Source organism: Aegilops tauschii, chromosome 6 (assembly GCF_002575655.3).
Source record: "Aegilops tauschii subsp. strangulata cultivar AL8/78 chromosome 6, Aet v6.0, whole genome shotgun sequence".
Lineage (NCBI taxonomy): Eukaryota > Viridiplantae > Streptophyta > Magnoliopsida > Poales > Poaceae > Aegilops > Aegilops tauschii.
Window position 1 is genome coordinate 226,806,675 of NC_053040.3, and position 21,873 is coordinate 226,828,547.

General features: G+C 45.0%; 1 protein-coding gene and 1 pseudogene across 1 annotated transcript; both read left to right on the plus strand.

Moving 5' to 3' along the window:
* The first annotated feature begins 13,591 nt into the window (after window positions 1–13,591).
* LOC141025983 (uncharacterized) lies at window positions 13,592–20,001 on the plus strand (annotated as a pseudogene).
* On the plus strand, window positions 19,057–21,562 carry LOC120967486 (B3 domain-containing protein Os03g0212300-like). Its single transcript, XM_040393999.3, has 5 exons — window positions 19,057–19,144; window positions 19,256–19,388; window positions 20,429–20,500; window positions 20,603–20,885; window positions 20,977–21,562. Exons 3-5 carry the CDS (start codon window positions 20,438–20,440, stop codon window positions 21,072–21,074), a joined length of 444 nt encoding a protein of 147 aa, XP_040249933.1. The 5' UTR covers window positions 19,057–19,144; window positions 19,256–19,388; window positions 20,429–20,437; the 3' UTR covers window positions 21,075–21,562.
* The last annotated feature ends 311 nt before the right edge of the window (window positions 21,563–21,873 follow it).

The following is a 21,873-nucleotide window of genomic DNA, read 5'->3' on the forward strand; positions in this document are numbered from 1 at the left end:
ATCATCGGAGAGGCTATGGTGTTGATGTAGAGGCCCTCCGTGATCGATCCCCCCTCCGGCAGATCACCGGAAAAGGCCCCAAGATGGGATCTCACGGATACAGAAGGTTGCGGCGGTGGAAAAGTGGTTTCGTGGCTCCCCCTGATGTTTTTAGGGTATAAGAGTATATATAGGTGAAAGAAGTACGTCGGTGGAGCTCCGTGGGGCCCACGAGGGTGGGGGCGCGCCCTCCTGCCTCGTAACCGCCTCGCGGAGTTCCAGACATTAGCTCCAACTCTTCTGGATTGCTTTCGTTCCAAGAAAGATCATCGCGAAGGTTTCATTCCATTTGGATTCCGTTTGGTATTCCTTTTCTGCAAAACACTGAAATAGGCAAAAAAACAGAAACTGGCACTGGGCCTTCGGTTAATAGGTTAGTCCCAAAAACAATATAAAAGAGCATATTAAATCCCATTAAAAATCCAAAACAGATAATATAATAGCATGGAACAATAAAAAATTATAGATACGTTGGAGACATATCAACCATCTGTTTAGTTTATTCATCGTTTATGTGAATTATGCAACGCTATCTTGTTTAGCCTGGCATCATATATGTGAATTTTGCAATGCCATCCTGCTTAGCCAGTCATCTTATATGTGAAATATATCAGTTCATCCTTTTTTTGTTACGTATTACAATTGTCAACAATGTTAGTACATTCAACTACTCTTCTTGTGCATCAGCCATCTGACACGGTGATGGAAAATTCGGGAGTGAAAACAAGGTCCGGAGCAGACTATGCTATCTGACGAAGCGCATATCTTGCTGGTTATGGATAGCTCCTTAGAGGAGGATTCAGAGACATATGACTAGTCCTATTCCCCCCCTGAGGTGTATGCTCTAACTTGGCAGGGTTATGTTGCTCATATCATGCGTATGGTGTCTTGCATTGCTATGTCATTTGATTAGTTTAGACATGCTTTGTGTGAATGCCATCTGTTTAGTGTCTAATTACCATATATGTGAATTATGCATTGCCATCTTGTTGCAAGACATTATATATGTGAATTATGCAATGCTATCTTATTGCAAAGGCATTATATATGTGAATTATGCAATGCAATGCTGTTTAGCCAATCATCATGTATGCGAATTATATCATACTATTATTTTTTTGTATTACGTATTCCATTTGTCGACAATGTTTGTATATTCAACTACTCTTCCTGTGCATCAGCCATTTGAAGCGGTGATGGAAGTATCTGGAGTGAAAACAAGGTATTCAGAGCAGACAATGCTACGTGCTAAAGCAAACATCTTGCTGGTTATAGAGAGCTCCTCAGGGGAGGATTCAGAGACTGATGACCAGTCCTATTTCCCCCCCGAGGTCTATGCTCAAACATGGCAGGGTTATATTACCCATGTCATGCATGTTGTCTTGCATTGCTTAGTTTTTACATTATATATGGATTGCCATCTGCTTACTTGCTTACTACATAAATCATATATTTGAATTATATCATGCCATCATGTTTACATACACAACATCTATCTGAATTATGGCATGGCAACCCATTTAATAAAGACATCATATAGTTATATCATCTCATCCTGTTTAGTGTTTACAGTCATCATATTTTGAATTATGTCATTCTATTCGTGAATTATATCATGCTATCATGTTTCTATAGGCGGCATGTATGTGAATTATCGCATGCCAACCTATTTAATAAACACATTATATAGTTATATCATGTCATCCTGTTTACATAGTCATCATATTTTGAACTATGTCTTTCCATCTTTTTTAGTTAGCCATCATAATGTGAAATTGTGTCATGCTATCCTGCTTAGTTAGCCATCATATATGTGAAATTGTGTCATGCTATCCTGTTTGGTTAGACAACATAAATGTGAATTATTTCATGCCCTCTTTTATTCCCCACTATCCTTTGCACCTGTCTATCGTACAATGTCTGTACATTCAATTACTTTTCTCGTTTATCAACCATTTGAATTGGAGTGGGTGATGGCAGTATCTAAGGGAGTAACAACAGGGTCTTCAGAAAAGATAGTGCTACCAGTTGATGCAGATAGAACCACGGTTGTACTTGCCCAAGAACCAGCCCCACCACACATAACCCAAACTCTCGCAGATTGTACCCCTATCCAGTTGGAGAGAGAACCAGCTACACCCCTTCTAACCCCACCCTCAGCAGATACCAGATAGTAACCCAGTTCCAGTTGACACAGCACCGTCTCCACCACAGAGCACCCAAACACGAGCAGTTAGTAAGGGAACCGCAATGCCCAAAGCACGAGGACCACCACTCCGAATCCCAACTCAACGCTTAAAGGAGAGGAAGAATTGTACTTAGGTCAGGTTCTGTAGCTATGGTTCATACTCCTTTGCTCTTGCATCACTGTATTTACTCATACCAACTATTTTCAAATTTGACGAATGGAATTGAAACTCCAATTGCGCAACAGGTACGTTTTAAACCTATTTCTTTAACTGGTTTATTGTTGTAAATTGCTCTATGTTGATTTCAGTTTCAATTGAATAAACCGTTATATTCTCATGTCATGCACATTACAAGTGTTGTTATTGCTCTATAGTTTCCCACACTTATATTCTGTCTATTCTGCTTTGTCTTGAACAAATATTATTTGAACTGTGTCTCTATCTTGATTCGGCAACAAAAAATAGAATGATATAGACCATAAAGTGACCATGGTACATAGATATATGTTTGTTTCATGCTGTTATCCTGTCCACTTTACTACTGAACTGATTTACCAAAATGAGTTTCATATAGACCATGGTAAACCTATGATGTGTCTGCTTGTTTCTATTTTAGATTGCGGACAAAATATTGGAGAACAGTACCCCGTTATGCAATGGTAAAGGAAGTAATGCAGATAAGGTTCAAGATAGTGAGATATCCCTGTTGGTCTCCAAGAAAGCTGATAAAAGCTATCTTGACGATAGTGAGAGAACCCAAAAGTCATGTCTTGATGTAGTGTTCGAGTTACTGGCCACTACTGCTGGCACAAGCTCTTCGAACTCGCTGCCTGAATCAGTTCGTCTTCTTGAGTCTCAACTTCAAGTTGAAAGACATTGATCAGATGTGCTGCGACAGGAAGCTGAAGGACTGAGGAAGTCCCTGCAGAATTCAGATGCATACTTTCTGGTGCAACAGCAAGCGCTGGAGGATTTAAGCGCCAAACAAGAGAAAGTTAATAAGCTTGCTAAGCATCTTGCCAGCATTATGGGTACCTAGGATATTGTTTCTTAAGCATCTTGCCAGCATTATGGGCCGGCAATAATTGGCCGTATTTGATGACGCTATGAAAATGGCCCAACGGATTAACGGGCCGCAAACGGGCCAATTGTAACCACGGGCTGAATTTGGCCCACAAGAAGAAAAGGCCAGTAACGGGTCGTAAGTAACCGAATGCTGGAAATGAGCCCAAGAATAAATGGGCCCTAAGAAGGCCAAAAGATAACATGGGTTGGAAACAACCCAATGGAATAATGGGCCGTTAATGGGTATAAAGCGGTACACTGTTCATTGCGGGCCACATTCACCACAATCCGTTAATGGGCCAAGAGTTACAAATGGCCTCGCATGGGCTGAATGACATCATGGGCCAGACATGGGCCAGAAGTTACAACGGGCTGGAATCATATTGGACGGCCCAGATGAAGCTATTGGGCTTAATTCCGATAGGCCGTAATGGGCTGTGAGTTAGCGGGCCGTAAATGGGCTATATACGAACTGGCCGTTAACAGGCTTTCCATGGGCCGGCCCGTTACCTTTTGACCAAGTCAAACAGGCCGGCCTTTTCACCGGAACGGGCCTCTGTTGGGCCGTGCCATGTGTCGACGTATCATAGGCGCCTCCTGTCCAATGAATTGATGACATCTGTCCCAACATTGAGCCAACACGTGTTTCCTCCGGCCAATGAGAATTTTACGTGTGGAAAATCCTCATTGGTACATGCTGTTAGCGGGTTATCGGATCCAAAACCGTACCCGATAGCTTAACGACGACCCGTTACGGTGGATGCCACGTGTTGGTCACCCTTGACGAAAGCACTTCTATGACGCGCGATTTATCATCATGTAAGTGGACACTTCCGTGATGATAATTTTGGTAATGTCATGGAACACTTCTATGACAGCACAAGTATGACTATCTTGATTCTGTCGTAGAATCGTCATGGATGTACATGCATGACAAAAAAGTGGCCTACTATGGCAAACACGTATCATCACGGAAGTGTATTTTTTTGTAGTTCAGGCACCTTATAAGGGGTCGTATCCATGCACCACACTAGCCACCACCACACTTGAGCACCACTCTTCTCCATTCATCCTTCCATGTCTCACCCCAGAGCCTACCTACGAACTCCAGATGCAAGCCCTGGTAGTTTCGTTAAGGCTTTGTGGGATCTGACGCGCAATGCCCTTGGTTCCTGCCACCCACCCCAGTACGAGTTGTTCAAAATGAGGATCACCCCTGATTCCTCGAAACACTAGCCAGTTGTACACATCCCACGAGAGGATTTAAATCAAAGCCCTCCATATGTTGTCTTCGTCGGGAGATCCATGCCAACCCCAGGCATGGCTATTGAGGCTGCTGCTTATGAAGCAGTTACCTGTCTTTGATGCACTGTACCCACTGCCAGTGAAAGGAAATACTACTATTTCCTGAGCCGCGCAGCTTCTGGAGCAGAAGCCATGTTCTGTTGTGAACGCATAGAGCGGGATCCATCTCTGGCCCATCTCATTCAATATGTGATGGCCCAGGAGCATCTAACCCAGCAACTAATGGATTACCTCCATTATCTTGCTGTTCTGAATCCCCATATCGCCATTGGTGGACCACCCTGGCCAACTCTGGGAGGGCGTGTTCTTCGTTTACTCCCTTCACTTCCCTCGGAAGAAGAAAAATGTGCTCCAGCACCGGGAACTCTTCCACAAGACCCTGTAGATCTCACCTTCAAACTCTAGACGGTCATTTCTGCTGTACCTAGCACTAGTTTACGTGTTGCAACCGTTGTATTGTAATTTAGGGCGTATGTCGTAAGTGCATTGCCATGATTGCATTCTGCATATGATCATTGTTGTGATTTGCATTCAGTTCTTCTGCCCTTAACAAATCTCGATGACGAGATTTTTCTTAAGGGAGGTAGAGTTTGTAACACCCCAAATATTCAACCATAATTTTATTAAGTAAAATTTGGCCAGAAATAAAATTTTGAATTATACTAGGTCATTTATTAATTTCACAGCCTTTTATGTTTTCTGTGTTACAAAATTCTCCCCTCCATAGAAGATTATTTTGTAGAATATTGTGGTCTTTGATTGTTTTGTAAATCATCTCATTTATATCATAAATAATAGTAGGAAATATTTTCATAATAAAATTGTCCACAAATAATTCTGTTAAAATCATTTTCAATACTTAAAATGCCTCTGTTGCACTAGAATGATTTTAAATAATTGTTTTAAAATCCCACAAAAATTATGAGAGGTCAGGTGATGCCTATAAATCACTTTTATGCAAAAACCTAACTATGTCTTTTGCAAATTTTGGGTGAAACATCCCCTTTTCATTTCTGCCACATTCTTGAGTTATAACTACAACCCTATTGTTCCTAGCTCTATTAATTATGAATCTTTTCCATCTTGTAGTCCTTCCAACTAGTACCTTAAGTCTAGAAGATCAGCTCCATTTGCATCTTTAAATCCACCAAACACTCCTCTAAAGTTTCTGTCCAGAACTGAATTCTGGTAAAACTTGCACTAGTAAGTTTCTCATCTCGCCAAACTAACTCCAGCATCACCTCTGTCATCTAAAAATATCTCACCCTGCCAAGTTTCATCACCAACAAAATTCTCTAGCTTACCCTGGTATTCTGTCGAACACTTCATGCATGTGCATGGCAGAAATCTGCAAGTTTATAAACTTGCATTGGGCACCTACTCATTTGGCCAAACCAGCATGTCCACTAACTCTATCTCACCCACACTCTTGACCCTGTTAAGTTTCAGCTGCACCAGATCCCTCTAGGTTGCACTGGCATTTCATCGAGCATGTCCCGTGCATGTCCAGAGCATGGCCAGAGCGTGCATTTTGCACGCGTTGGCACTGAGCTCCTACCGCCGCTATGCTGCCTTCCCCTCTCAACCTAATCCTCCCCTGGATCAGCCCGACCAGCTGGAGCCTCGCCGAAACCCTCGCTTGCCCCCTAGCACCGTCCACCGCCGTCCACGACAACCAAGACCGCCGCCCGACGAGTCCCGCACAGCCACGTCTCTTCCCAACCCGTGTGGGCCATCCCGAGCAGCCCAGCTCCTCCCAGGAGTAACTACGGATGGCCACCGTCCTCACCGACCACCCTGCTGACCTCAACGGCCTCACCTGCCACTGTAATGATCGCCGCCGCCGTGCTTATCCTCTGGACACCGCGGAGCCGACCCCCTCGCGCTATAAAAGCTCACCCGATCTTGCTAGTATCCTCACCACACTCGCTCTCCCTCACTAACCCACCCATAGCAGCAATACGACTAGAGGAGGTCGTCTTGTATGATTCCGGTAGCTTCGACCGCCGCCACTACCGTGTTGGTTCCGACGGCACCAGGGCCTCCCCCACTCCGTTCTCTCCACTAGTAGCCTCCTAGTGCTCCCGCTAGTCCACCCACGTGCTCAATTTGGCTCGAGAGCCACCGTAGGCAAAAGCTCCATCTCACCCGACGCCGCCGTCCGCTGGGAAGCTCGCCGCCGGCGACTCCGTCCACTCCGGCGACCAAGGAGGGTACCACGGGTTTGCCTCGACCTCCTGAGCACATCCGTGTGCTCAGATCCCCGAGGGGTGCCTCCGTTCACCGGCGAGCCTCACCGAAGCCCCGCCTTTGTTCTACTGCAGAGGGAGGCGCGCAGTGACTAGTCAAACCGGACCAATGGGCCAGACCGGCCCACCGTCAGTGACCCAGCGTCCGTCGACTCGTCTGTAAGTGGAGACGGACTCCCCTGGAGCCGCCTTCGCGCTGGGAAAGCGTATTCCCGTGAATACGTCTTTGACGTCATCGGCCCTCAAGCGCGGTCTCGCCCAGTGCGCATTTCTGCCCTTCTCTTTTTCTTTTCCAGGAGATCTCAAATAATTCCACAACAGCCATTTCCTATCCAAATTTGATTATTCAAACTTCCACCTACTCCTAAATTCATGCTTTATTTATCCAGATAGGGTGAACATTTTTCCTAGACTCTATATCTACTGGATCTATTAGATAGTCCATTTCCTTAGTTATCTCAGCTTAGAAATTTCCTAGGAAAATCATATGAACTCCAAATGACTTGATTCTTTTTCTGTTATTTCTCAAATTTCATCTAGTTTATTTTAGTATTTAATTCAAAATTTTCCAAACAACTTTTATGTACTGTTTTGGAATTATATGGTAATTAAAATATTTTGAAAATAGGAAATGGAGGGGAGATATAATTTTCAAAGTTTTGGAATGCACCCAACACTTCTGCATGCTCAAGGAAAGCATCTTGAACACATGATATGGTGAATGCATAATGTTTGTTTGCATGTAGAATTGAATTATGAATATGTTGAAATCATATGAGTTTTGCATAGTATTGGTCATACATGCATGATCCCCCTTGATGGTATTTATTTCCATTTAAGAATAAAGTATAAGTGAGTAGGGTTATTTTCATGTGCCATTTGTGCCTGTGTTGGTCCTAATTTGCAGGAAGAATCAGTCACGAGAAAAGTGACCGTGAGACTGAAATCAAGTTGTGACGAGAATGATCTGTGAGGGTATGTTGAGACATACCAGGTGGTGACCCTGCTGGGTACTACCAAGGAATTGTATTGTGCTAACCAATGCAGGAAAACTTAAACCTCCTGAATTGACCGTAGATCGAGTCATGTTCCGGTAACCCCCATACTTGATTCGTGCTACCACATGTCCCTGCCAAAGGTAGGGTATGGTTCAGTAAGTTGATAACCCCTTTCCTGCACACACACCATACAGAGAGGCCATAGGGAATGATACTATTGGCCCCAGTAGTCATGTCACTTGGTCCGGGGGCATGAATGGCCGGTCTGGGACCAAAGCTGAATGTTCCTGCTGTTGGAGGCCGTTGCGTGAGGCCTTCCCACTTAAAGTTTTACTTTATCATTGTTTTGGGTGATCCCTGGCTTGATGGATTAAAGCTGGTATGTGCGGGTCAGGTGTGTTTTCATCCCGAAGACCGTAATCGGAATTAGTCAACGTCTCGGGGTTGACTAAAGAAATCCTTTACTTGTGGGTAAAGAGTACACCCTCTGCAGAGTTTTATATATATATATATATATATATTCAAATAGCCATGTTCGTGGTTAAGGACTACAGTCTGGGTTGGTCAAGTGTCGATCTTAGTGTCGGTCTCCGGAGGAAATAATTAAATTGATCATAGTTCGTTCTGCAGGGTAACTATTGTCACTGCTGGTGCCATTATGAATATTATTGTTGACATGAATAGTGTTGTGGACTAACCTTTTCCTCTTATGTGCAACTGTGAGTATCTCTTGGGATGGCTAGACTACCCGGGATACTCGTTTTGTTCTCTTGTCTTTTATGAGTATCACTTGGGATGGCTAGTCCCCCTGATTACTCATGTTATTTTCTTATAAGCCCTGTTCGCGGTTAAGGACTACAGTCTGGCTTGGTCAAGTGTCGGTCTTAGTGTCAGTCTCTGGAGGAAATAATTAAATTGATCATGGTTCGTTCTGCAGGGTAACTATTGTCACTACTAGTGCCATTATGAATATTATTGTTGACATGAATAGTGTTGTGGACTAACCTTTTCCTCTTATGTGCAACTTTGAGTATCTCTTGGGATGGCTAGACTACCCGGGATACTTATTTTGTTCTCTTGTCTTTTATGAGTATCACTTGGGATGGCTGAAGGAAATATGCCCTAGAGGCAATAATAAAGTTGTTATTTATATTTCCTTATATCATGATAAATTTTTATTATTCATGCTAGAATTGTATTAATCGGAAACTTAGTACATGTGTGAATACATAGACAAAACAGAGTGTCCCTACTATGCCTCTACTTGACTAGCTCGTTAATCAAAGATGGTTATGTTTCCTGATCATAGACATGTGTTGTCATTTGATGAACAGGATCACCTCATTAGAGAATGATGTGATAGACAAGACCCATCCGTTAGCTTAGCATAATGATTGTTCAGTTTTATTGATGTTGCTTTCATCATGACTTATACATGTTCCTCTGACTATGAGATTATGCAACTCCCGAATACCGGAGGAATACCTTGTGTGCTATCAAACGTCACAACGTAACTGGGTGATTATAAAGATGCTCTACAGATGTCTCCGAAGGTGTTTGTTGGGTTGGCATAGATCAAGATTAGGATTTGTCACTCCGTGTATCGGAGAGGTATCTCTGCGCCCTCTCGGTAATGCACATCACTATAAGCCTTGCAAGCAATGTGAGTAATGAGTTAGTCATGAGATGATGCATTACGGAACGAGTAAAGAGACTTTCCGGTAACGAGATTGAACTAGGTATGATGATACCGACGATCGAATCTCGGGCAAGTAACATACCGATGACAAAGAGAACAACGTATGTTGTTATGCGGTTTGACCGATAAAGATCTTCGTAGAATACGTAGGAGCCAATATGAGCATCCAGGTTCCGCTATTGGTTATTGACCGGAGATGTGTGTCGGTCATGTCTACATAGTTCTCAAACCCGTAGGGTCCGCACGCTTAACGTTTGATGGCGATTTGTATTATGAGTTATGTGATTTGATGACCGAAGTATGTTCGGAGTCCCGAATGAGATCACAGACATGACGAGGAGTCTCAAAATGGTCAAGAGGTAAATATTCATATATAGGACGATGGTATTTGGACACCGGAAGTGTTCCGGGTGATATCGGGTCATTGAAAGGGGTTCCGGGCCACCCCCGGCAAAGATATGGGCTTAATGAGCCAAGTAAGGGAACACACTAGCCCACAAGGGGCTGGTGCGCCCCCTATAGGGCCAGCCACATGGGGAGAAAGGGAAAGGAGAGGAGGAAAAGGAAAGTATGAAGTAGGAATCCTACTTCCTTCCCCTCCCCCTCCTTCCTTTCCCCCTTGTACAAATATGGTAAAGGGGGAGCCGAATTGGACTAGGGGCCCAAGTAGGATTCCTCCTACTTGGGCGCGCCCTAGGCTGCCTCCCTCCCTCTCCCTCCTTTATATACGTGGGGAGGGCACCCCTAGAACACACATCAATTGTTCCTAGCCGCGTGCGGCGCCCCCCTCCACAGTTAACACCTCGGTCATATCGTCCTAGTGCTTAGGCGAAGCCCTGCGCCGGTAACTTCATCATGACCGTCGCCACGCCGTCGTGTTGACGGAACTCTCCCTCGTCCTCAACTGGATCAAGAGCTCGAGGGACGTCATCGTGCTGAACGTGTACTGAACACGGAGGTGCCGTACATTTGGTACTTGGATCAGTTGGATCGTGAAGACGTTCGACTACATCAACCGCGTTACTAAACGCTTCCGCTTTCGGTCTACGAGGGTACATGGGCACACTTTCCCCGCTCGTTGCTATGCTTCTCCTAGATAGATCTTGCGTGATCGTAGGATTTTTTTTGAAATACTACATTCCCCAACAGTGGCATCCGAGCCACACTACAAGAAATATGTCAACTTATGACCTTCTGTCAGTGACCCTGGAAGAATTGGTCAAAAATTTATGACCATTTTAAACCAATTGGTCAAAAGTTGTTCGGGGGCCTCCAAACCCTTAACCATAACGACCATTTAGGTCAGGAAGGTCATAATTTCATTAGAGGAAATGGTCGTAAAGCGGGCAGCACTGCCCACTGCCTCATGCCTAGCTGATAACGACCAAAATAAAATGGTCACTACACTTAATTTTGAATGCATTAGGATGATTAAGCAGCCACCTTAGCAACCTCGCTTATGTGTCACTGTCTAGGTGTCATTTTTGCTTAAATGTTAATATTCAACAGACAGATGGGGCACACACTGACAGGCGGGACCCATTTGACAGGCGGTGCCGAGCGCTTAATTCGCCCAAAAAAGATGCGCCCGCTGGGACTCGAACCCATGACCTGGCGCTGGCTTAGCTCGCTTGCTACCACTGAGCTAGAGAGGGACTATTGCTCATATATGGGAATTTAACTATACATTATCTGAAACCACGGCTCTCTCGTATCAGTGACAAGTGGGACCTTCCGACCAGGTGGCATCGAACAGAGCAACACTTAGCGTTTTTCTAGGTCTTCCGACTAGGTGGCGGCGGGCGGCGTGCGGAAGCAACCAGCAGGGGACGGCGGACGAGGGCAGCGCCGGCGGGAGGCGGGCGGCGGGTGGAGGCAACCGGCAGGGGCAGCGGACGAGGGCGGGGCCGGCGGTCGAAGCGACCAGCAGGAGCCGCTCGCCTTGCCCACGACCTCGCCATAGGTGACCTCGCCCATGGCCTGGAGGCGAGGTAGGGGCATGGGCGTGGGGGCGAAGCGACCAGCAGGGGCGAGGGCAGGGGCGGTGACCGCTGGTGGTGGTGCAGGGGCCGCTCGCCTCTGAAGGAAATATGCCCTAGAGGCAATAATAAAGTTATTATTTATTTCCTTATATCATGATAAATGTTTATTATTCATGCTAGAATTGTATTAACCGGAAACATGATACATGTGTGAATACATAGACAAACAGAGTGTCACTAGTATGACTCTACTTGTCTAGCTCGTTAATCAAAGATGTTTATGTTTCCTAGCCATAGACATGCGTTGTCATTTGATTAACGGGATCACATCATTAGGAGAATGATGTGATTGACTTGACCCATTCCGTTAGCTTAGCACTTGATCGTTTAGTATGTTGCTATTGCTTTCTTCATGACTTATACATGTTCCTATGACTATGAGATTATGCAACTCCCGTTTACTGGAACTGGGTGATTATAAAGGTTCTCTACAGGTGTCTCTGAAGGTACTTGTTGGGTTGGCGTATTTCGAGATTAGGATTTGTCACTCCGATTGTCGGAGAGGTATCTCTGGGCCCACTCGGTAATGCACATCACTATAAGCCTTGCAAGCATTGTAACTAATGAGTTAGTTGCGGGATGATGTATTACAGAACGAGTAAAGAGACTTGCCGGTAACGAGATTGAACTAGGTATTGAGATACCAACGATCGAATCTCGGGCAAGTAACATACCGATGACAAAGGGAATAACGTATGTTGTTATGCGGTTTGACCGATACAGATCTTCGTAGAATATGTAGGAGCCAATATGAGCATCCAGGTTCCGCTATTGGTTATTAACCGGAGACATGTCTCGGTCATGTCTACATAGTTCTCGAACCCGTAGGGTCCGCACGCTTAAAGTTTCGGTGACGATTGTATTATGAGTTTTTGTGTTTTGATGTACCGAAGGTAGTTCGGAGTCCCGGATGTGATCACGAACATGACGAGGAGTCTCGAAATGGTCGAGACATAAAGATCGATATATTGGATGACTATGTTCGGACACCGGAATGGTTTCGGGGAGTTTCAGACATATACCGGAGTACCGGGGGGGTTACCGGAACCCCCCGGGGAGTTTAATGGGCCAAGATGGGCCTTAGTGGAGAAGAGGAGGGGTGGCTAGGGCTGGACGCGCACCCCTCCCCCTCTAGTCCAAATTGGACAAGGAGGGGGGCGCCGCCCCCTTTCCTTCCCCCTCTCTCCTTCCCTTCCTTTCCCCTCCTACTCCAACAAGGAAAAGAGGGACTCCTACTCCCGGTGGGAGTACGACTCCTCCCTGGCGCGCCCTCCTCCTGGCCGCCGGCCTCCTCCCCCTGATCCTTTATATACGGGGGCAGGGGGCACCTCTAGAGACAACAATTGATCTCTTGATCTCTTAGCCATGTGCGGTGCCCCCCTCCACCATATTCCACCTCGATCATATCGTAGCGGTGCTTAGGCGAAGCCCTGCGTTGGTAGCATCATCATCACCGTCACCACGGCGTCGTGCTGATGGAACTCTCCCGTGAAGCTCTGCTGGATCGGAGTTCGCGGGACGTCATCGAGCTGAACGTGTGCTGAACTCGGAGGTGCCGTATGTTCGGTACTTGGATCGGTCGGATTGTGAAGATGTACGACTACATCAACCGCGTTGTCATAACGCTTCCGCTTTCGGCCTACGAGGGTACGTGGACACACTCTCCCCTCTCATTTCTATGCATCACCATGATCCTGTGTGTGCGTAGGATTTTTTTTGAAATTACTATGTTCCCCAACAACCTCGACCATGACAGGAACGGCGACCTCGCCGCTCGCCTCGCCCACTACAAGAACGGTGACCTCGCCCACGCATGGGGGACTCGCCGCCGCCGAGCATGCGGGACTCGTCGCCGCCGTAAGCAGACCTCGCCCACGTATGCACCCCTCTCCTCTCTGTTTATGTCATTGATTTGATGTAGATTTGTTAGTAGAATCTCCACACACACACACACACACTGATTTTTGATGTAGGTTTGTTGTAAGATTGGAAAAATCTCTTGGAAATGGCATTGATGAATTGGGTAGAAATTGTGAAGAGAATTTCTGTTGATGAAACTATTAGGAGAATTGTTGTTGATGAAATTGTTAAGAATACTTTTGGAATTCAGTCAATTGTTAGCGGTGAATTATGTTGTCAGCAATCAATAGAACAGAGCTCTCTGTTCTATTTTGTCCATGAGTAAATTGCGGTGATGAAATTGCTGTTGGTCTTTCCCTAAAACAGGATCCTTCTAAATTCCTGATTTATTTTGTCCATGAGTAAATAATGAATGCTGAGTAAATAGGATCCTGATCCATTTGACTTATTCATGCCATGAGTAAATATTGAACGCTGATTTATTTTGTCCACCAAGTTGGTCTTTCGCTGAAACAGGATCCTGGGGTTGATGTAGATTTGATGTGAACTTGGAAAATATGAAGGGAGTCATTTAACTTTGCAATGCTGTTATTGTTGGTGGTTTAATCACAATAGTTCTTTGTGGCAGCATATTTTGTCATTGTTGGTGGTTTAACCACAATAGTTCTTTGTAAACCACCTTTGTTTTTTGTGAACCAGCAGGTTTTTGTTAGCTTTTCTTTTCTCCCATGTGAAATCAGTAAACCATGTGAACTGGACTAAAGTAGTGAGAAATTGGAAATAGCTAAATGTTGTGGTTAGGAAGTTAGCATATAAAGTTGGGTGCCATTACTGAGCATCCATTTTCATTAATTAATGTTGATGCACTTAGATTGATTTCCTAAGTTGCAACAATTTTTTGTATTTGGCAGATGGACAGAAGTGGGATTAGAAAAGGAGTTAGAAAGTTTTCGAAAGAACATATGAAAGGAGTTGATAATTTCATGGCATTTGTTCGGGCAAATTTTGCTAATGATGCTCACATTCTTTGCCCATGCTGCGAATGCCTCAACCGTTCAAGAATGGCTCAAGGAAGAGTGGAAGATCATCTGCTTCTTAATGGGATGTCCAACACATATAATAGATGGATATATCATGGAGAACCTTTAGACGGACAACCTCAACATTTTGAAGCTGATACACAGGCCCCTCATATGATGGGTGGTGGTGATGCTGGCATTGATTTCATGGAAAAGGTTTTGCGAGAAAATGTTGGTTTGGAGGAAGAGGATGGGCATGAAGATGATAGGATTCCTGACCTATTGAAGGATTTGTACGATGCTGAAGATCGTGCTGATGGACAGAAGTCGTTGTTTGCTGAGGTGTTAGAGGAGGCGAAGCACGCAACTCATGAAGGGGTAAATTTTCAAGATTTACCTTCGCCGTGAAGTTACTCCACATCAAGTCTTTCTACCAGATTAGCAATGCTGCATTCAACGCAATACTCCGCCTTTTGAGCTTGCAATTCCCTGATAGCTGTGTTCCCAGATCTTATGATGAAGCATTGAGCATAATCCGCAGGTTGGGGTTAGGTTATGTCTCAATACATGTGTGCCCAAATAACTGTGTCTTGTTTCGGAAGGATTTAGCAAAGCATGACAACTGTCCACAATGCAATGCCTCTAGGTGGAAAGATGCTGATGGGAAGAAGTCAATACCGGAGAAGGTACTGAGGCACTTTCCGTTGATACCAAGGCTACAGCGGATGTTTATCTCGAAGAAATCATCGCTGGAGGTACAATGGCACAAGCTGAAGCGGCAACCTGTGGACAATGAGCTGAGCCATCTAGCAGACGGAGAGGCATGGAAAGAGTTTGACAGTATACATGTAGATTTGTTGCAGAACCAAGGAACATAAAACTTGGCATTGCCACAGATGGGTTTAATCCGTTTGGGAACATCAGCACGTCTTATAGCATGTGGCCAGTTTTTGTGGTGCCATACAACCTGCCACCATGGGCATGCATGGATTAGTCCAACTTCATGATGTCATTGCTTATCCCGGGTCCAGAGTCTCCAGGAAAGGATTTTGATGTCTTTATGGAGCCCCTCGTAGAAGTACTGCTCCAGCTCTGGACTGGTGTACCTACATACGATGCCTTGAGTCCGGAAGAAAAGTTCAATCTACGTGCTGCGATCATATGGTCCATCCATGATTTCCCGGCTTTGCACACTCTGTCTGGGAAGATCACAGCGGGTTATAAGGCCTGTGTCCATTGTGACAAAGACCCTTGCTCAAAGAGAATAAGGAGCAAGATCTGCTATATTGGGCACCGCCGCTTTCTCCCCCGAAACCATCGCTGGCGAAGAAGCAAAGATTTTAATGGTGAGAATGAAACCCGTGACAAGCCAGCTGAATTCACTAAAGAAGAGCTGGAGCAGCAACTTGAAAAGGTGAAAGATGTGAGACCAGGAAAGCTTGTGAAGAAAAGAAAGCGTGAGGAAGGTCAATGTTGGGACTGGAGGTCTTGTTTGTGGGACCTGCCATACTGGGCTGATCTGAAATTAAGGCATAATCTCGATGTAATGCACATTGAGAAGAACATATGCGAGAATCTGCTAGGGACGTTTCTGAACATTGAAGGGAAGACAAAGGACACGTCTAGTTCTAGGCTTGATTTGGAGGACATGGGCATAAGAGAAGATTTGCATCTACAGCACAATGAAGATGAAGATTCATTTGAAATGCCATGAGCATGGTATACAATGAGTAAAGAACAAAAGCTTGCATTCTGTGAATTCCTAAGAGCAGTGAAATTTCCAAATGGTTATGCTGCTACCCTAGCAAAGTGTGTTACTTCTGATGGATTCAAGATTTCAGTACTGAAAACCCATGATTGTCACATCCTCCTCCAAAGGATTTTACCGGCAGGCCACCGAGGAATCATGGACAAGGATATATATGATGCGGTTGCTGAGCTGGGAAATTTCTTTAGAGAACTGTGCTGCAAAACACTCAAGTTAACTGTCCTGGAAAGACTTGAAAAAGAAATCCCAATTATTCTTTGCAAGCTCGAGAAGATTTTCCCTCCAGCTTTCTTCACCATGATGGTCCATTTGGCGGTTCACTTACCAAAAGAGGCAATGCTTAGAGGCCCTGTGCAATACGGTTGGATGTACCTAATGGAAAGAAGGCTCCTTACTTGTAAGCGTTATGTGCGAAACACGGCAAGACATGAAGGTTCTATTGCTGAAGCATATGTCGTTGACGAGTGCTTGACTTTTTGCTCTAGATACTTTGGCGATGTGGAAACAAGATGGAACCGGCTGGGCAGAAATAGAGAGCGGTCTGATTCGCAAAGTGGTGATGTCTCTGATTTCAACCATGGTGTGAACTTTCTTGGAGCCTCACAATACTTGGAGGCTGGTGATGAGTATGAGAAGATGGTTTGGTATGTGCTCAGCAATTGCGCCGAGGTTCTACCATATATCGAGTACGTTATGTCTTGTGCACTCATTATATATTTTTTTACTTGGTTGGCACCAGCCTAATGTTTTAATTCACATGTTTTGTTTGCATTGCAGGAAATGCAAGGAAGAGTTAAATCAGGAAGAAAGCAAGATCCATGTTGATAAAAGGGTTGCCAAGGGGTTTGCTAAGTGGTTTAAGAATCATGTGAGATCTTTAGCCACATGTTTGATGTTTTCTGTGTTATTCACCAACTGTTAAATACCATTGTTAGCTAAATGGTTTATTTGTGCAGATTGGTAAGTTGCATGAGGAGAAGAAGGTCAGTGATGATCTATTTGCTTTGGCATGCTTACCAGATAAGCGAGTGAGAGTGTATTCAGCATGCATTGCTGACGGTGTCCGGTACCACACCGTTCACCGTGAGGAAAAAAGGAAGACACAGAATAGTGTAATCGTCACTAAGGGGTCACATGATCGTGAGATCATTGACTTCTATGGTCAGTTGAGAAGCATCGTAGAGTTGTAGTACAACTCCAGTGGAGGCATCCATCGCTCGGTTGTCTTATTTGGCTGTGACTGGTTTAAGCTTGGTAGCAAGAAGAAGAGAGACTCTTTTGTCAAATATGATGGCCACTTCAAAAGCATCAACACTACAAGGTGCTGGTATAAGAGTGATCCCTTTATTCTAACAACACAAGCAACAATGGTGTTTTATCTGCCAGACACTCTTTTGCACAGAAAATGGCGAGTTGTGCAAAACTTCGAGCACAGAAACTGGTGGAGTGTGACTGAAACTGAAGTGGAAAAGGGCCACGGTGGTGGTGGACTAACATACCAGGATGATGAGTCTACGGAAGTTTCGTTGCAAGCTGATGATGACTCCATGGAAGTCCCGGTGCAAAGCAGAGTGCGAAGGGACCGGGAACGTGTGCTCGTTGATGCTACAATAGTTGAAGGCATCAAGAAAAGAAGAAAGGTGGTAGCGGATGGACATGAGAGCGAGGATGAGGAAAACATGACTGATCATACTATGCTGCAATATTGTAGTGATGATGAGGAAAACAGGAGTGGGCATAGAGTTCCTTGTTTTCGTATCGACGACGATGAGTAGCGAAAGTAAATTTTGTCTCCTTGGTGAGCTAATGCTATTTTCTCTCCTTGGTAGTTGTTGTTGATGTGATCCTGATGTAGTTTTTGTACTACAATTGTCTAGGTACCAAAATGCATGAGACTGTGTAGTGATGGAGAGGCAGATGATGGTTGAAGATACAATGCAAAATGATGTAGTTTTGGTGATCATGAAGTTTTGGTGATGGAAGATACAATGCAAAATGAAGATGTTGTTTTGGTGAACTGAAGATGCAAAATGCTGCTCTGGTAGTGGTGATGTAGTTTTGGTGAACTAAAGATGTTGTTTTTTGAGCTGTTTTTTGAACTGAAGATGTTGTGGTGTAAAATGCTGTTTTTTTGAACTGAGTAGTTTTGGTGATCATGTAGTTTTGGTTGTGATGTAAAAGATTGTAAATGATGTGATCCTTAAGTTTTTTTGAACTGAAGATGTTGATTTGATCACCAAAATTCAGTTTTGGGTTTGATCATGTAGTTTTCAGAGCTATTTTGGTCAGAACTGAAGATGTTGCTTTAACTGAATTTTGCTTCAACTGAACATGGGCGTGCTCCATCAGACAGCCCGTCTGATCCCACGTGCGACTCCATTTGACTGTGAGCAAAAAAAATATGCGTGAGCGGGGACTCGAACCCATGACTGTGCGCTCATTTCACTGTGTTTCTACCAGTGGGCTAGGAAGAGGCTACTGGTCTTCTCCTCTATGCCATCTCTTTTAAAATCATCAAACTACTCAAGTATCAAACACACACCTCGCTGACAAGTGGGCCACTCGACCCACTCGCTGACAAGTGGGCCATTTTGCTACTCTACCCAAGCTACCAAAAAATATGCACGCGGCCAAAAAATATGCCCGAGCGGGGGCTCGAACCCACGACCTGGCGCTTATTTCACTATGTTTCTACCACTGGGCTAGGAAGAGGCTGTTGGTTTTGTACTCTATGCCAACCCTTTTCAATGTACCAAACACAGAACTCACTGACAAGTGGACCAACTCTTTTCCCCACTCCTCCTCTCCACCCGACCCGCTCCTCCTCTCCAGTCTCCACTCGACCCACTCCTCCTCTCCGCCGTCGACTCCTTCCTCTCCCAACGCCGCCGACTCCTTCCTCTCTCCTAAGGTATGAATCCACCAACTCCTTCCTATTCCTCTCCTATCGATTAGATTAGGGTGTGAATCCATTGATTAGATTAGGGTTCCGTGGCGCATGCTGATTAGGGTTCCATTGTAGCCGAAGTAGATCCACGAGATCAAGAGGACCAAGGACGCCGTCAAGTTCAAGGTGCACTGCTCTAGGTACCTCTACACCCTCTGTGTCCACAACACCGACAAGGCCAACAAGCTCAAGCAGTCCCTCCCCCCAGGTCTGTTCCCCCACCCTCTTGTCCAGCTCCTTCCTTGTTCTTTGATTAAGTGTTCTTAGTTCTGACTAATTACGCACAACAAACCACCTGTGAGTAGTAAATCTGTAATGATAATCATAGTGATGCAAACTATTGTTTTTATTTTGTAATGAACTCATGCCCAATTGTATCAGCTAGAAGCATGTTGGTCAGGTGTACTACTTCGTAGCAGTAGTAGTACTGCACAGATCAGTTAACACTTGGTCAGGTGTATGTTATCCTTGTTTGTTCTAATTTGCATTTCTCGTGATATTGTGTCCACATAATGCAAAAATAGCCTTGTTAATCTCATATATCTGCAATTTATGTGGTCAAAAGTTGTTCAGTTTTGTACATGACTATATTGGGTAGGTGTGTTTAAATTGTGTTAGTAGTAGGTATCCAATAGATTGGAATTCCCTGAGATGGTTTGAGAATCTAGGGTTCAGTTCTTAAGTGTTGGGTTTAAAATTCGAATACTAGATTGAGTTCTTCAGTTCTTAAGTGCACCACAAATTCCTATTTTTAGATTACTATGCTCTGTTTTTCAACATTTTCAGTTTTAGATTCAGTTCTTCAGTTCTTCAGTTCTTAAGTGCAGGCCTTGGAGATACGGTTCTAACAAAATGTAGCACATGGGCAGATATGGTCCATTTATAGTAGATATGGTTCTAGCTGTATTTGCCATTTATAGTAGACATGGGCACATGGGCAGATATGGTCCATTTATAGTAGATATGGTTCTAGCTGTGTTTGCCATTTATATTAGACATGGGCACATGGGCGGATATGGTCCATTGTAGATAGAGTAGTAGTATTCCAAATTGAGGCCTTGACAAAGATAGAGTAGTAATATTCCAAGTGTTCACAAGTGCATTGCTTTTTTCTCACTTTCCCATCATAAATATCCACAAGTGCATTACTTTTTTTCTCACTTTTGCCATCATAAACTTGGTTCTGTTCCAACTATGTCCAGTCATGTTTATGGTAACTTGTTGTTTAATTACAATGCTGCTTTTCAGAGAAGTGAGATGGCTGGCTTGGAAGGTTTCGAGTTCTTCGAGATCGTAATTGAGAAATCTTGCAGTAGGCAGGTATATTCAAGACAATATATCCCCTTCACCCATCTCTTTATCATCACTCTGCTGTCTAGTGTTTGATTGGCACAATTAACCACTGCTTGACCCTCGCTGCAGAGGCTGCCTGACAAGTTTGGGAAGATGCTCGCCGGCCGTGAGCCCCACAAAGTGAAGCTGCAGGAGGCCGGCAGCGGGTGTCGCAGGCTGTGGGATGTGTTGGTGGTGTTCGACGGCGAAGGCCACATGTACCTAGGGCCCGGCTGGGAGCAATTCGCCCGCGCCCATGAGCTGCAGCTCGGTCACTTCCTTGTCTTCCGCTACAACAACGACGCCATGTTCACCGTGAAGATGTTCGACAACACCATGTGCCGCATGTACTACCAGCACGACGACGATGCCAGTAAGCTCTCTGCCTCTCTTCTTCCTGTCCTTTTGGCTTCCTCTACCAGCATGAGACAACACCATGTTCACACTTTGTTGCATTTGGCCAGGCAATGGGAGCAGCAGTGGGGATGACGAGGAGCAGAGTGGGCAAGAAGAGGAGCAGAGCGGGGATGACGAGGAGCAGAGCGGGGAAGAAGAGGAGTAGAGCGGGGAGGTGCAACCTATTCTGGCTCACGACGAACTTGCTATGGTGGTGGCCGATGACGACCCTGCTATGGTGGTGGCTGACGACGACCTCGCGATTGTGGTTCCTGACGCTGACCCTGCTATGGTGGCTGACGACGACCTCCCGATTGTGGTGCCTGACGACGACCTCGCGATGGTGGTGCCTAACGATGACCTCGCGATGGTGGTGGCGTCGGCGATCCCACTGCTGGGCGACAGGACAATGCCAATTGTGGTAGAGGAGTACATCCGCGTCGGCATTCGCCACTTTGAGCGCATCAGGATGATGAAGGAGAATAAGGAGAAGAACGAGTGAAGATGTTAAGAAATCAAGTGGCAATGTTAAGCATGTTAATCTGAACATGTCAATGTTTAGTATGTCAGGTTTAAGCTTGTTAGTGTAAACCTCTTAAGTATGACAGTGTCAGCCAAGCTTGGTTTGAAATTGATGAAAATTGAAATTTTATGCATGCTCATGGATGCTCAAATTGACACCGACGGCCACATGTATCTCGCACTGACTATACTTGCTATTTAGGGTTCCATCGACGTCGAGGAACCCCCTAACCCGCTCGTCCCCGGGCGCCCTCTCGTATGGCGACACAGGGTCGACGGGTCAGCACTTGGACTAGGGGATTCTCGGCATGGGCGACGGCGTCGGGACCGGCGGGACCCACTGGCTAAACCATCTACCCCCTCGGCGACAGGCGATCCACGACCATCTTCATTTTTTCTTTTTTCCTCTTCTTCTAGTTATTCTTCTTTTTTCAACTTTCTTC

Excerpts from the sequence above, each read along its gene's own strand:
- LOC120967486 (XM_040393999.3), top strand. The coding sequence starts at position 20,438 with ATGGCTGGCTTGGAAGGTTTCGAGTTCTTCGAGATCGTAATTGAGAAA. Across the intron at positions 20,501-20,602 it reads AGAAATCTTGCAGTAGGCAG|AGGCTGCCTGACAAGTTTGG; the intron begins GTATATTCAAGA and ends CCCTCGCTGCAG. Across the intron at positions 20,886-20,976 it reads CCAGCACGACGACGATGCCA|GCAATGGGAGCAGCAGTGGG; the intron begins GTAAGCTCTCTG and ends GCATTTGGCCAG.